The 13994-nt window shown below is 42.6% G+C and overlaps 1 protein-coding gene across 4 annotated transcripts in view; it reads left to right on the top strand.

Annotated features, from left to right (window-relative positions):
- gba2 (glucosidase, beta (bile acid) 2) overlaps positions 1 to 13994 on the top strand; it is a 36898-nt gene that overhangs the window by 4000 nt on the left and 18904 nt on the right. For all 4 annotated transcript variants that reach the window (XM_064931432.1, XM_064931434.1, XM_064931433.1 and 1 more), the window contains exons 3-8: positions 2941 to 3032; positions 3161 to 3276; positions 3669 to 3887; positions 4301 to 4540; positions 4723 to 4825; positions 5644 to 5797. In XM_064931432.1, coding sequence (XP_064787504.1) covers positions 2941 to 3032; positions 3161 to 3276; positions 3669 to 3887; positions 4301 to 4540; positions 4723 to 4825; positions 5644 to 5797 — 924 coding nt within the window. The remainder of the gene's footprint in view (positions 1 to 2940; positions 3033 to 3160; positions 3277 to 3668; positions 3888 to 4300; positions 4541 to 4722; positions 4826 to 5643; positions 5798 to 13994) is intronic.

Genomic DNA, 13994 nt, shown 5'->3' with positions numbered 1-13994 from the left:
CAACAGTTTTCAGCTGTGCTAACATAATTGCAAAAGGGTTTTCTAATGATCAATTAGCCTTTTAAAATTATCAACTTGGAATAGCAACCATTGCAACACAGGAGGGATGGTTGCTGATAATGGGCCTCTGTATGCCTATGTAGATATTCCATTGGATATCAGCACTTTCTAGCTACAATAGTTGTTTACAACATTAACAATGTATACACTGTATTTCTGATTAATTTAATGTAATTTTAATGGATAAAAAATGATAAATGTACTTTTCTTTCAAGAACAAGGACATTTTTATGTGACCCAAACCTTTTGAACGGTAGTGTATTTGCAGATTTTGCTGCAGGTACAGTGCAATGCTTGTGTTTACAGTACCTAGCAATACACACAAATCCCAAAAATGTCAAGAAAAATGTCAGTGTCCAGTGTGTGGACAGCGTGTGAATAGAAAAGGTCTGTACACCAGTAGTTATATAGGATGAGCCTTGACTAGAATAGAGTATGTACATATGAAGTGGTTAAAACAATATGTAAACATTATTAAAGTGACCCGTGTTTAATGACGATGTACATAGGGCAGTAGTCTCTAAGGTTCAGGTCAGGGTACTGGGTGGAGGCTGGCCATTGACTGGTGTAGTGTGTATGTTTGAATGCTGTTGAGCTCTCTTTCACATTAAACAGTCTTCTGGTGCCTAAAGTGAATGAGCTAGGCAAACAGTGAAGAAATGATAAATTAACTCTACTCAACCTCACATTCATGGACTTTGCCTCTTCCTTGAGCTGTCTTAACAAAACAAGATTGCTTAGACTATAGGCCTAACAACAGTAAAATGAGGGCGTTATCCTTAAAGGTGTGGGCTGCCAATCTATTTTACGTTGTCTCCCCCCTCTCCCCCCCCACAGTCCGTCACCATGGCAACGTCAGTTAATCATTGACTGTTTAGCCTATATTCTTTGAACAGTTCACAGGTAAGAAGGCTACCATCAGGTAGTCTAAAAACCTGCCCCATATTCAGAGCTGGGGGCAATTTGAGTTGAAGGACAGGTATTCGGGATGTGAACTGAAGTAACTATTCCAAATGTGAAAAACACTATTTTCAATGACTTCTCAATAAACTGAGGTGTAGAAGTTATTTCACAAGTTTTTACATTTTAGAATTTAAAATTAAAATCACTTCCTGAGTTGACTGCCTTCAATTCGATTTGTCTCCAGCCCTGATTCAGAGGTCTGTCTGTCTATTGCTCAATAGAGGGGCGGCAGGGTAGCCTAGTGGTTAGAGCGTTGGACTCATAACCGGAAGGTTGCAATTTCAAACCCCCGAGCTGACAAATCTGTCGTTCTGCCCCTTAACAGGCCGTCATTGAAAATAAGAATTTGATCTTAACTGACTTGCCTGGTTAAATAAAGGTAATAAAATAAAAAAAGAGCAGGACTGACTGACATTTTTCACAAGGATCCATTGAAGAGGGTCTCCTCTTTGTTTACCTGTGGCTGTGGCCATCATTTTCCCACAACTACAACAAGTCCTATTCAGATCCTATTTGAAGTCGAGCAGACCTGTAACTCTGTCCATTTGTATCCATTTTGTGACTAAATTCAGCAGGCCAAATGCCATTGTCTAATGTCTACAGTAAAGTTGTCAGTATTTCTGAGCTGGCCGTTATGGTGGCAACTTATTTTCTTTGACCCCTGATTTTAAGACCATGTTGAGCTAATAGGCTATTCTGTATTTGATTTGTGGCAGTCTGTGTGTTCTAATCTAGCATGTGCACCCTGTCGTCTTTAGCGTTAATTGCAGGTTTAGACCTAAGGCCCAAGGTTTTTAACGGCCTTAGGTCGATAGTCTAATCAATTACCAACACTGTGCCTCTGTGTGACCCCACACACACACACACATTTTAAATACTTTATTTGAATCCACAAATTACATTTTAGTCAAACATTCTCCATACAGGAAGGCTGCCTGCCTATGATGGGTGACACAGAGTAGTACCTTGCTTGCTGCTTTGCCTTTGTCCAATGCAGGCCTGCAAACTGAAGGCTACCTACTGTCAGCCTCTATACATGGTAGAGGCTCCAGCATTACAAGTTTTCACTGATAACCAAGGCTGTTCAGGTGTGACACAAAGGGCTGGTATTTCAGCAACTTGTGAGCAAAGGCCTGCTCCATGTATGAGTCAAAAAGAGCAACCCACTTCTGAAATGAGCACTTCCATCCGGCCTCTCCCAACATAAACAATATCTGACCCCCACCACTCTGTCCTGCCAGTCTCTGAGCCCACGACAGACAATTCATCCATTTATCCGGCCAATCCCCCACAATTCTGTGTGTGGGGCGTGTTCTGTTTTGACCCAGCCTTTGTTCAGAGTGCTGAATGCTTGTAAGCAGCTGGGCCTGTCTTCAAAACAGTTTATGAAGGAGAGAATTAGACAGAGGGAGGAATATGGACAAAGATCAATAGGGAAATGGACAGAGGGAGAGAGTGAGTAAGAGAGGGAGTGAAATCGAGATGGATAAATGTTATTTTTCCTCAGTCTGCTGTTGCTGTGTATTTGTTAATGAAGGGACACTTCCTTTGCACAGTGACCCGCTTCATCTCGGCCTAACCAATAAGAATAATTCTTAATCATACCATCTACATGGCTACATACTGTAGGACTTTTCCTGAACAGTCCCATAAAACAACACAATACAGCCAGCTGTTCACTGATGTAGGGGTTGAACTTTTGTTTGAACATGCCATTCGTGCAATGTCCTCTTTCTGCTATGCACCCCCCTCCCTCTCAGGATGTTATTCAGTGATTGTGAAAGATTCTTTGGAATGAGGTATTTAAAAATAAGTTTGTTTACTGATTACACCTACTCTACCTGCTTGTGCATGTTAATGTCCCCATTTTCATGTGGATTCTCAAACAATGTTCGCTTATTATTTGTGTGTGTGTAGGTATCTCAAGTGGTGGTATAAGAAGACTCAAATAGAGAAGAAGGCTCCTTTCATTGATATGTTCCGAGCCATTCCCCTGAGACAGATCTATGGTAGGTGTGCACACCATAATGTTCCAATGAACTAGTATCAATAGCTGTATTAATGAATATCACTAAAACTCATGAGTATTGAAACATTTGAAAACACATTTGCTGTACTGAAACACCCTCCTTTGCAGGTGCTCCTCTTGGCGGTATTGGAGGAGGTACCATCACGCGAGGCTGGCGGGGGGAGTTCTGCAGGTGGCAACTCAACCCTGGGATGTACCACTACAAAACTGTAATCGCTAACCAGGTATGCTTGGGAAAAGACTGCCTAGCACCTAGTAACACGCTGTGTAAGAAGTTAACTGTGAGAATGTCCAGTTTACACATGGACTACTAATTATCTTAGTTTTCTAAACGGGTTATGCCTTTAACAAATAATATTTTCAAATAGGCTTAAAGCCTCTTAGCTCCAGTTCTTAACTGTTGGCTAATAACAGACCTCCTTCCCAATCCACTGTGTCGACAGGACCTGTTGAGGACTCCACCTCTACCGCTCCTAGTTCATATTTAAAGTCCACTCTATTTAGTCTAGGAGTATGGTGAATATGAAGTTCACTTTGTGGCACATGCATTATACTATATATTCAGATCTCTTCCAGTCCTGTTGTCTACCCATATCCCTCCTCTCTTGTCTCCTAGTTCACGGTGTGCCTGCGTCGGGGCGGTCAGACAGTGTACCAGCAGGTGTTGTCAGTGGAGCGCCCCCCCACGCTGCAGGGCTGGAACTGGGGCTACTGCGGAGAGTACGCCTTCTACCACGCCTTGTACCCCCGGGCCTGGACAGTCTACCCCCTCCCTGGGCAGAACGTCACCCTCACCTGTAGACAGGTGTCACCCGTCATCCCCCACGACTACCAGGTAGTTGGGAATGTCCCCCAATGACATGACTTGGCATTGGGTTTCAGTCATGTCGTTTCTACTTCATCCAATGTGGCTGAAGCAGAGACAGTGCCCCCCCCCCCAAATGGCACCCTATTCCCAATGTAGTGCACTACTTTTGACTAGGGCTCTGGCCAAAAGTAGTGCACTATATAGGGTGCATGATGCCTACGCCAGCGTGTCATGCAGCCTTGTCATAAACTTACCGTTTAACCCGAGCCGATCTTTTAATCTTATCTGTATTTTTTAAAACGGCCTTGTTGGTTAGGGGCTCATTAGTAAGCATTTCACTGTAAGTTAGTATTCGGCGCATGTGACTAATACAATTTGATTTAAAGACCTAAGTTTTATGTGTCTTGGTCTCTGACTCTCCTCTCTCTGTCGTCCTCCAGGATTCCAGTCTCCCAGTGGCGGTGTTTGTGTGGGACATAGAGAACAAGAATGACTACCCGCTGGACGTCTCAATCATGCTCACCATGGTCAATGGGTCAGGTCACAAGGACGACAAGAGCGGGGGCCACTGGAACGAACCATTCCACCTGGAGAAGGCGGGGGAGTCTGTTTCTGGAGTTTTGCTTCATCACTGCACCACAGTGAACCCCTACACTCTGTGCATGGCAGCGCGAGAACAGGTAGACGTCATAAATTCACAATATGTTTTTACAGTTGTGCACTGGTAATGTTTCTGTTTACGATTTATCATTTGTTTTCATTGCTATTGACACTTTCCTTTCAATTAAAAAACACTGGCCATTTGAAGATGGCATAACCATTATCACCTTGTTAACTGTGTGAAATGTGTGTGTGTGAGAAGTCTGACAGGGAGATCAGTCACCAGACAGCGTTCAGTCCAAAGGGAACCTGTGGGATGCTGTGGGGTGACCTCATCGCTGATGGACGGCTGGACTCCCCCACTGGTCAGTGGTATCAACCGCCGATCACTGATTACATCACATTTTTTTTGTACATTATCCCCCCCCCACACACAAATCTTTTTATTGGATCCCCCCAGCTCAGTTAAAACGGCTAGCTGGAGCCGACCGAGCGTTGAACCAACGATCTGTAGTCAGCGAAATCTAGAAATTAGGCACTTTTTACTAAATGTATGCAGTTCAAATATTCTTATAGATTGTCATATAATGTAACATCCTTGGGTACAGGAAAGGAAGGGATATATTAGTAATTGTTGGACAACCCTCTGTATGGGTCGTAGGGTTTGAATGACAGCACCCACATGATTTCTTTTCCAGGTCATAGTCAAGTCTTTTATTGACACTGTTGGGTTTGGCTAAACTTTGAACATTGAGATATTAAATAAAGACAAAGAAACAAAGCCTTGACTAGAAAGAGTTTATAAAAAGCCAGAAACCTTTGGAATGTGTTTTAATGGAGGAAAGCGATGTGTTGATATAGGGAAGTCCGATTGGATATCTGTGGATCAGAAGATGAGGGGTGAGTCTTAAGGCAGTAATCAGGGTTGCTATCTGGTTACCTTATTTCCTGTGGAGCCATAAGACACTCCTCTTCCTTACAGTTTAAGTAGGATGTATCTAAACTGTGATGTCTGAATTCTTTAGCTGTCTGATTACAGCTGTACAGAACCTTTGGGAAGGATTAAACATGGCTAAAGCTTCTCTAGTGCCCGTGGGTTATTTACTCTGAAAAAGAAGAACCTAACAACGCCTTGACATTCTCTCCTTCCCCACCCCACCCCTCCGCCTCATACCCCCCCCAGGTTCCAGTCCTCCCACCCAGAAGGGAGAGAAGGTGGCAGCAGCCCTGGCAGTGGGCTGTCCAGTGCCGGCTCAGGGCCACAACGATCTGGAGTTTAGCTTGGCGTGGGACATGCCTAAAATCACATTTGGCTCCAGGGAGAGGGAACACGTCAGGTAACATTTAAAAAATAGGTAGAATTCAAATTGACAATCTGTCCTTGTTTATTATAGTGGTCAGTATCTCCAGACTGGGAGGAACAACTTAGATTTTTAATTTTCTCAATAAGCTTCATATTAAAAGGCCATTCTGATCTTGAATTTACCGCTCTCTCTTTCTATGCAATATGACTAAAAGCTGTTCCGACAGAGACCGGGTTTCAGTTCACCGACGGGGGGGAACAACTTGTTTTTCTGACATGTCTGTGAGATAAGCCTTATTGTAAATTGGACTAATGGACTCAATTTATTTCCTCATCCATTGCTTTCCCCCATTCCTCTCAATCTGTTCTACTTTCCTCTGTGTCTCAGCTCAATTTTCAACAATGTACACTGCATGCTACACCTCAAGTTAGTCAGGTCTTTAAAAAAATACAAATTAATTACCTCTTTTTTTTTCTCCCCAATTTCGTATTATCCAATTGGTAGTTAGTCTTGTCTCATCGCTGCAACTCCCGTACAGACTCGGGAGAAGGTCGAGAGCCGTGCATTCCCGAAACATGATCCAACCAACCTAGAAGCCAGCCGCACCAATGTGACGGAGGAAACACAGTACACCTGGCGACAGTGTCAGTGTGCACTGCACCCGGCCCGCCCCAGGAGTCGCTAGTGTGCGATGGGACAAGGACACCCCTGCCGGCCAAACCCTCCCCTAACCCGGACGACACTGGGCAAATTGTGCGCCGCCCCATAACTCTCCCAGACGTGGCCGGCTGTTACAGCCTGGACTCGAACTCAGAATCTCTAGTGGCACAGCCTTAGACCACTGCGACACACGGGAGAGGCTCTTGTCAATTAGGTCTGACGTGAGGAAAAGTTACTGTACACTCTGCATACTTGATGGTAAAATATGCTTTATCCTTGAGCAGTGGTTCCCAAACTTTTATAGTCCCGTATCCCTTTAAATGTTCAACCTCCAGCTGTTTAACCCCTCTAGCAACAGGGTCAGCGGACTCTCAAATGCTGTTTTTTGCCATCATTGTAAGCCTTCCACACGCACACTATACAATACATTTATTAAACATAAGAATGAGTGAGCTTTTGTCACAACCCGGCTCGTGTGAAGTGACAGCTCTTATAGGACCAGGGCAGAAATAATAAGAATAACCAATAATTTAGCTCTTTATTTAGCCATCTTACATAACTTTATTTGTTCATCGCAAATTGTGAATAACTCACCACAGCTTAATGAGAAGGGTGTGCTTGAAAGGATGCACATAACTGCAATGTTGTATTGGAGAGAGTGTCTTAAATCATTTTCCACACACAGCCTGTACCTGTATTTAGTTTTCTTGCTAGTGAGGGCCGAGAATCCACTCTCACATAGGTACGTGGTTGCCAAGGGCATCAGTGTTTTTAACAGCACGATTTTCCAAGGCAGGATACTCTGAGCGCAGCCCTATCCAGATATCTGGCAGTTGCTTATGATTTTGAAATTCAATTTTCACAGAACTGCTTGTTGCAATTTTGACGAGGCTCTCTTGTTCAGATATCAGTAAGTCGATTGTAGGCAGGGCATGAAAGGGATAACGAATCCAGTTGTTTGTCATCCATTTCAGGAAATTACATGCATAATTGCGTACCCAACTCACTCAGGTGCTTCGCTATATCACATTTTTCATTGTCCTTAAGCTTGAGTTCATTTGCACACACAAAAAAGCATACAATGAAGAAAGACCTGTGTGTTGACCTTGTTAATGCTGACAGAGAAGCGCTCCAACTTCTTAGCCTCATTTTTTTTTTTTTGTCCCGCACATTGAATATAGTTGCGGAGAGTCCCTGTAATCCTAGATTCAGATCATTCAGGTGAGAAAAAACATCACGCAGATAGGCCAGTTGTGAGAAACTCATCATCATGCAAGTGGTCAGACAAGTGAAAATGATGGTCAGTAAAAGAAACTTTAGGCTTGTCTCTTAAAAAAAAGCGTGTCAATACTTTGCCTCTTGATAACCAGCGCACTTCTGTATGTTGTAGAAGCATTACATGGTCGCTGCCCATATTGCACAGTGCAGAAAATACACGAGAGTTCAGGGGACTTGCTTTACAGTGAAAATGGTTAACTTTGTTAGTCTCCCAAATGTCTTTCAAGCTGGATGCTGCAGTGTACCCAAGTGGCGTAGGGAGCAACTGCTTGCAAGCGCATTACCACTCCACTATGTCTCCCTGTCATGGCTTTTGCACCAACACATCTTGACCACCAAGTCCATTTGATGTCACAAAGCTGTCCAGTACTTAAAACATTTCCTCATGTTGTCCTGGTTTCCAGTGGTTTGCAAAAGAGGATGTCTTCCTTAATATACCCCCCATAAATGTAATGGACATATACTAGGAGCTGTGCCAGGCCCGCCACGTCTGTTGACTCATCCAGCTGTAACGCATAGAATTCGCTGGCTTATATGCAAAGAAGTAATTGTTTAAAAACATCTCCTGCCATGTCACTGGTGTCATGAAACAGTGTTGTTTGATGGAGTCATTGTCTGTATAGTTTTTTTTTGCCTTTTTCCCCCAGCATTGTCCCAGGCATATCTGCAGCAGGAAGAATGAAGTCCTCCACAATAGTATGGAGCTTGCCTGTCTCAGCCACTCAGTAGCTCACCATATAAGTTATTCCTAGCCCCTTCTTATTAATGGTATCTGTTGCTTTTATACATGTCTTACTACTCGAAAGTCGTCTTAATTTTCGCTCAAAAAACTCTTGTGGTTTATTTTTCAAATTGGCATGTTTTTTTCCGAAATGTCTGCGCAAGAGTGAAGGTTTCATAGAGTTGTGAGATGGTACTTTTGCACATATAACAAACTGTGGCTGAGGAAAGGCACTACTCCCAATATAAGTGAACCCCAAATCAATGTAGTTGTCATATTTGCATCTCTTCGATGGTCCAACGTCCCTGTCTGTTCGGTGCTTTCCTCCGGGGTAAGGGGGCAGGTAGTAGCTCTTCGGCTGCATCAGATTCACAACTGTCAGTGTCCATGCTAGCTGGGCTAACAACAAATGTAGAATTACTGATGCTAGCATTATACAGTGCCTTGCGAAAGTATTCGGGCCCCTTGAACTTTGCGACCTTTTGCCACATTTCAGGCTTCAAACATAAAGATATAAAACTGTATTTTTTTGTGAAGAATCAACAACAAGTGGGACACAATCATGAAGTGGAACGACATTTATTGGATATTTCAAACTTTTTTAACAAATCGAAAATTGGGCATGCAAAATTATTCAGCCCCTTTACTTTCAGTGCAGCAAACTCTCTCCAGAAGTTCAGTGAGGATCTCGGAATGATCCAATGTTGACCTAAATGACTAATGATGATAAATACAATCCACCTGTGTGTAATCAAGTCTCCGTATAAATGCACCTGCACTGTGATAGTCTCAGAGGTCCGTTAAAAGCGCAGAGAGCATCATGAAGAACAAGGAACACACCAGGCAGGTCCGAGATACTGTTGTGAAGAAGTTTAAAGCCGGATTTGGATACAAAAAGATTTCCCAAGCTTTAAACATCCCAAGGAGCACTGTGCAAGCGATAATATTGAAATGGAAGGAGTATCAGACCACTGCAAATCTACCAAGACCTGGCCGTCCCTCTAAACTTTCAGCTCATACAAGGAGAAGACTGATCAGAGATGCAGCCAAGAGGCCCATGATCACTCTGGATGAACTGCAGAGATCTACAGCTGAGGTGGGAGACTCTGTCCATAGGACAACAATCAGTCGTATATTGCACAAATCTGGCCTTTATGGAAGAGTGGCAAGAAGAGAGCCATTTCTTAAAGATATCCATAAAAGGTGTTGTTTAAAGTTTGCCAAAAGCCACCTGGGAGACACACCAAACATGTAGAAGAAGGTGCTCTGGTCAGATGAAGCCAAAATTGAACTTTTTGGCAACAATGCAAAACGTTATGTTTGGCGTAAAAGCAACCCAGCTCATCACCCTGACCACACCATCCCCACTGTCAAACATGGTGGTGGCAGCATCATGGTTTGGGCCTGCTTTTCTTCAGCAGGGACAGGAAAGATGGTTAAAATTGATGGGAAGATGGATGGAGCCAAATACAGGACCATTCTGGAAGAAAACCTGATGGAGTCTGCAAAAGACCTGAGACTGGGACGGAGATTTGTCTTCCAACAAGACAATGATCCAAAACATAAAGCAAAATCTACAATGGAATGGTTCAAAAATAAACATATCCAGGTGTTAGAATGGCCAAGTCAAAGTCCAGACATGAATCCAATCGAGAATCTGTGGAAAGAACTGAAAACTGCTGTTCACAAGTGCTCTCCATCCAACCTCACTGAGCTCGAGCTGTTTTGCAAGGAGGAATGGGAAAAAATTTCTCGATGTGCAAAACTGATAGACATACCCCAAGCGACTTACAGCTGTAATCGCAGCAAAAGGTGGCGCTACAAAGTATTAACTTAAGGGGGCTGAATAATTTTGCACGCCCAATTTTTCAGTTTTTGATTTAAAAAAGTTTGAAATATCCAATAAATGTCATTCCACTTCATGATTGTGTCCCACTTGTTGTTGATTCTTCACAAAAAAATACAATTTTATATCTTTGTTTGAAGCCTGAAATGTGGCAAAAGGTCGCAAAGTTCAAGGGGGCCGAATACTTTCGCAAGGCACTGTATGTGCTCGTTAAAGCAGAACAACTTGTCGACAGGTGCAGGTGTATTACTGCTGCTAGTAGCAGTACTACCAGTAGAGCTGATGTGTCTCTATGGACGCGGGCCTTCATTTAAAAAAACAACAATTTTATACATTTTCGAGCAAACGGAATTAGCAGCAGCTACGTTTGGCTACATACGGACCGTTAGTGGAATTCCTACGAGAGAGTAACGGTTCATGTGATTGGATGTTAATTATTTGACGAGGCTACCTGTTTTTGACATTGTGGTGTTATTTCGCTGAACACTAGATGGTTAAATGGAATGTTTGAAAATGTGAAGTATTATTTTAATTAAAAATGTGAATCACATTTTTATTTGGCGTACCCCAGTTTGAAATACCTGTCCTAGAGAATGTCGTGACTCATTAATCTGATGACTCTTATTTATTTTATCAACTATGTTTAATTGTTACTTTGTTTTAAATTAATCATGTAACAATTAAACTCATTAGGAATTTGGGGAACAACGAAGTTGTTTAACGAGTTACCATCTCCCGACTTAAACTCTAAAGATCTACAGACATCTCTTACATGAATATGTCCCTTATTAAACATGAGTCTGACTTTCTGGCACCTTTTGATCCTCACCAAGGAGAGAGTCATGAGGAGGATAGATCAAACTCCGAATGACATGTGCAACACACAATCACAGGCTCCAGTTACACTGCCTCAGGTGTACACACACTCCTGTCCATTACTGTAAACCTTGTAACTGCTACTCACTGGAGCACAGCATTTTCAGTGACATGTAACCACCGGGCAGCCTGGGTAAATCAAGACTGTTACGTTCCTCCTCCCATTTCTGTTTAATATAGAATACTCAGGTAAAGATTAGATTTGTTTTATTTTATATATATATATATATATATATAATTATACTCCAAGTTATGCGTTAGTAAATACTTGGATCAATTTCTGAGATACCCAAGTGTGACATTTATTTAAAAAAGTAGTCGAAGGTGCCTCCTGAGTGGCACAGCTGTCTAAGGCACTGGATCGCAGTGTTGCGGCGTCACTACAGCCAGGCTGTGTCACAACCGGCTGTGACTGCGAGTCCCATAGGGCTGCGCACAATTGGCCCAGCGTCGTCCGGGTTTGGCCACAAGGGCCCTTACTTGGCTCATCGCTTTCTAGCGCCTGCAAGCTGACTTCGGCCGTCAGGTGAACAGTGTTTCCTCCAACACATTGGTGCGGCTGGCTTCCGGGTTAAACGAGCGGGTGTTAAGAGGGCGCATGACTCGACCATCCCCTCTCCAGAGCCTGTCGGAGTTGTAGCGATGAGACAGGATTATAATTGGATATCACAAAATTGGGGAAGAAAAAAAAAAGCAAAAGTGTTGAACCCGCAGGTACCTGTAAAAAATCTAGTATATCCAAGCCAATTTTTTTTATTTTTTTTTTTACTTAGGTCATGGAAGCTCTAGATCCCCATTCCTTATAATTGTCCTAAATGATGTGATCCCTCTCTGCATCCACTGTTTAAATCTGTTATCCTGAGTTGTAGGGGTCTTATGCAAACCAACTCAGCAGTTTGACCTCTGTCTAAATGAAGTTGCTTTACTATCCTAAACCATAACTGTATCCACTGATTTTGTATATTTCTATTACCCAAAACTGACTGTATAGGCATCTCTGTCAAAGTAGTATCGATGGCTTTCCATTTGGATTCGTATTTTGAATTGCACCAACACACCCAAGGTCTCAATTGGGCTGACACAAAATAATATTTTAGGCTTGGTAAGGCCCCCCCCCCAACTGTTTAGGTGGGATTTCTTTGGGCAGTGATTGGAACAAATACATTAACCTTGGCAGCATATACATTTTGATTTGTTTAAATTCTACTACGAAGAGCCAAAGGAAATGAATTCCACCTGTCCAGGTCATCATATTTTGATGGGAACGTATTTCATGTCATAAATTCTGGGTGTGTCTTTCAGTAGATTTATGCCAAGATATTTAATGGATGAAGACGTCCACTGGAAGTTGTTCTACCTGCTCTTCAGCTCTTGCTGTGGGGTATAATTACAGTTGAAGTCAGAATTTTACATACACCTTAGCCAAATACATTTAAACTCAGTTTTTCACAATTCCTGACAGTTAATCCTAGTGAATATTCCCTGTTTTAGGTCAGTTAGGATCACCACTTTATTTTAAGAATGTGAAATGCCAGAATAATAGTAGAGGGAATAATTTATTTCAGTTTTTATTTTTCATCACATTCCCAGTGGGTCAGAAGTTTACATACACTCAATTAGTATTTGGTATCATTGCCTTTAAATTGTTTAACTTGGGTCAAACGTTTCGGATAGCCTTCCACAAGCTTCCCACAATAAGTTGGGTGAATTTTGGCCCATTCCACCTGACAGAGCTGGTGTAACTGAGTCAGGTGGGTAGGCCTACTTGCTCACACACTTTTTCAATTCTGTCCACAAATATTCTGTAGGATTGAGGTCAGGACTTTGATGGCCACTCCAATACCTCGACTTTGTTGTCCTTAAGCCATTTTGCCTCAACTTTGGAAGTATTCTTGGTCATTGTCCATTTGGAAGACCCATTTGTGACCAAGCTTTAACTTCCTGACTGATGTCTTGATGTTGTTTTAATATATCCACATAATTTTTCTTCATGCTGCCATCTATTTTGTGAAGTGCACCAGTCCCTCTTGCAGCAAAGCACCCCCACAACATGAAGCTGCCACCCCCGTGCCTCACGGTTGGGATGGTATTCTTCGGCTTGCAAGCCTCCCCTTTTTCCTCCAAACATAATGATTGTCATTATGGACAAACAGTTCTATTTTTGTTTCATCAGAGCAGAGGACATTTCTCCAAAAAGTACCATCTTTGTCCCCATGTGCAGTTGCAAACCGTAGTCTGGCTTTTTTTATGGTGGTTTTGGAGCAGTGGCTTCTTCGTGGCTGAGCGGCCTTTCAGGTAATGTCAATATAGGACTCGTTTTACTGTGGATAAAGGTACTTCCAGCATCTTCACAAGGGCCTTGTGCTGTTATTCTGGGATTGATTAGCACTTTTCGCACCAAAGTACGTTCATCTCTAGGAGACAGAAAGCATCTCCTTCCTGAGCGGTATGGTGGCTGTGTGGTCCCATGGTTTTTATACTTGCGTACTATTGTTTGTACAGATGAACATGGTACCTTCTGGTGTTTGGCAGTTGCTCCCAAGGATGAACCAGTCTTGTGGAGGTCTTGGCTGATTTTTCTTTTGATTTTTCCGTGATGTCAAGCAAAGAGGCAGAGTTTAAAGATAGGCCTTGAAATACATCCATAGGTACACCTCCGATTGACACACTCTAATTGACATCATTTATCAGAAGCTTCTAAAGCCATGACATCATTTTCTGGAATTTTCCAAGCTGTTTAAAGGCACAGTCAACTTAGTGTATGTATGTAAACTTCTGACCCACTGGAATTGTGATACAGTGAAATAATCTCTATGAACAATTGTTGGAAAAGTTACTTGTCATGCACA

This window comes from Oncorhynchus masou, chromosome 23, assembly GCF_036934945.1.
Source record: "Oncorhynchus masou masou isolate Uvic2021 chromosome 23, UVic_Omas_1.1, whole genome shotgun sequence".
NCBI classification, from domain to species: Eukaryota; Metazoa; Chordata; class Actinopteri; order Salmoniformes; family Salmonidae; genus Oncorhynchus; species Oncorhynchus masou.
Note: the sequence above shows the minus strand (reverse complement) of the source record. Positions and strands in the feature narration are given on the sequence as shown.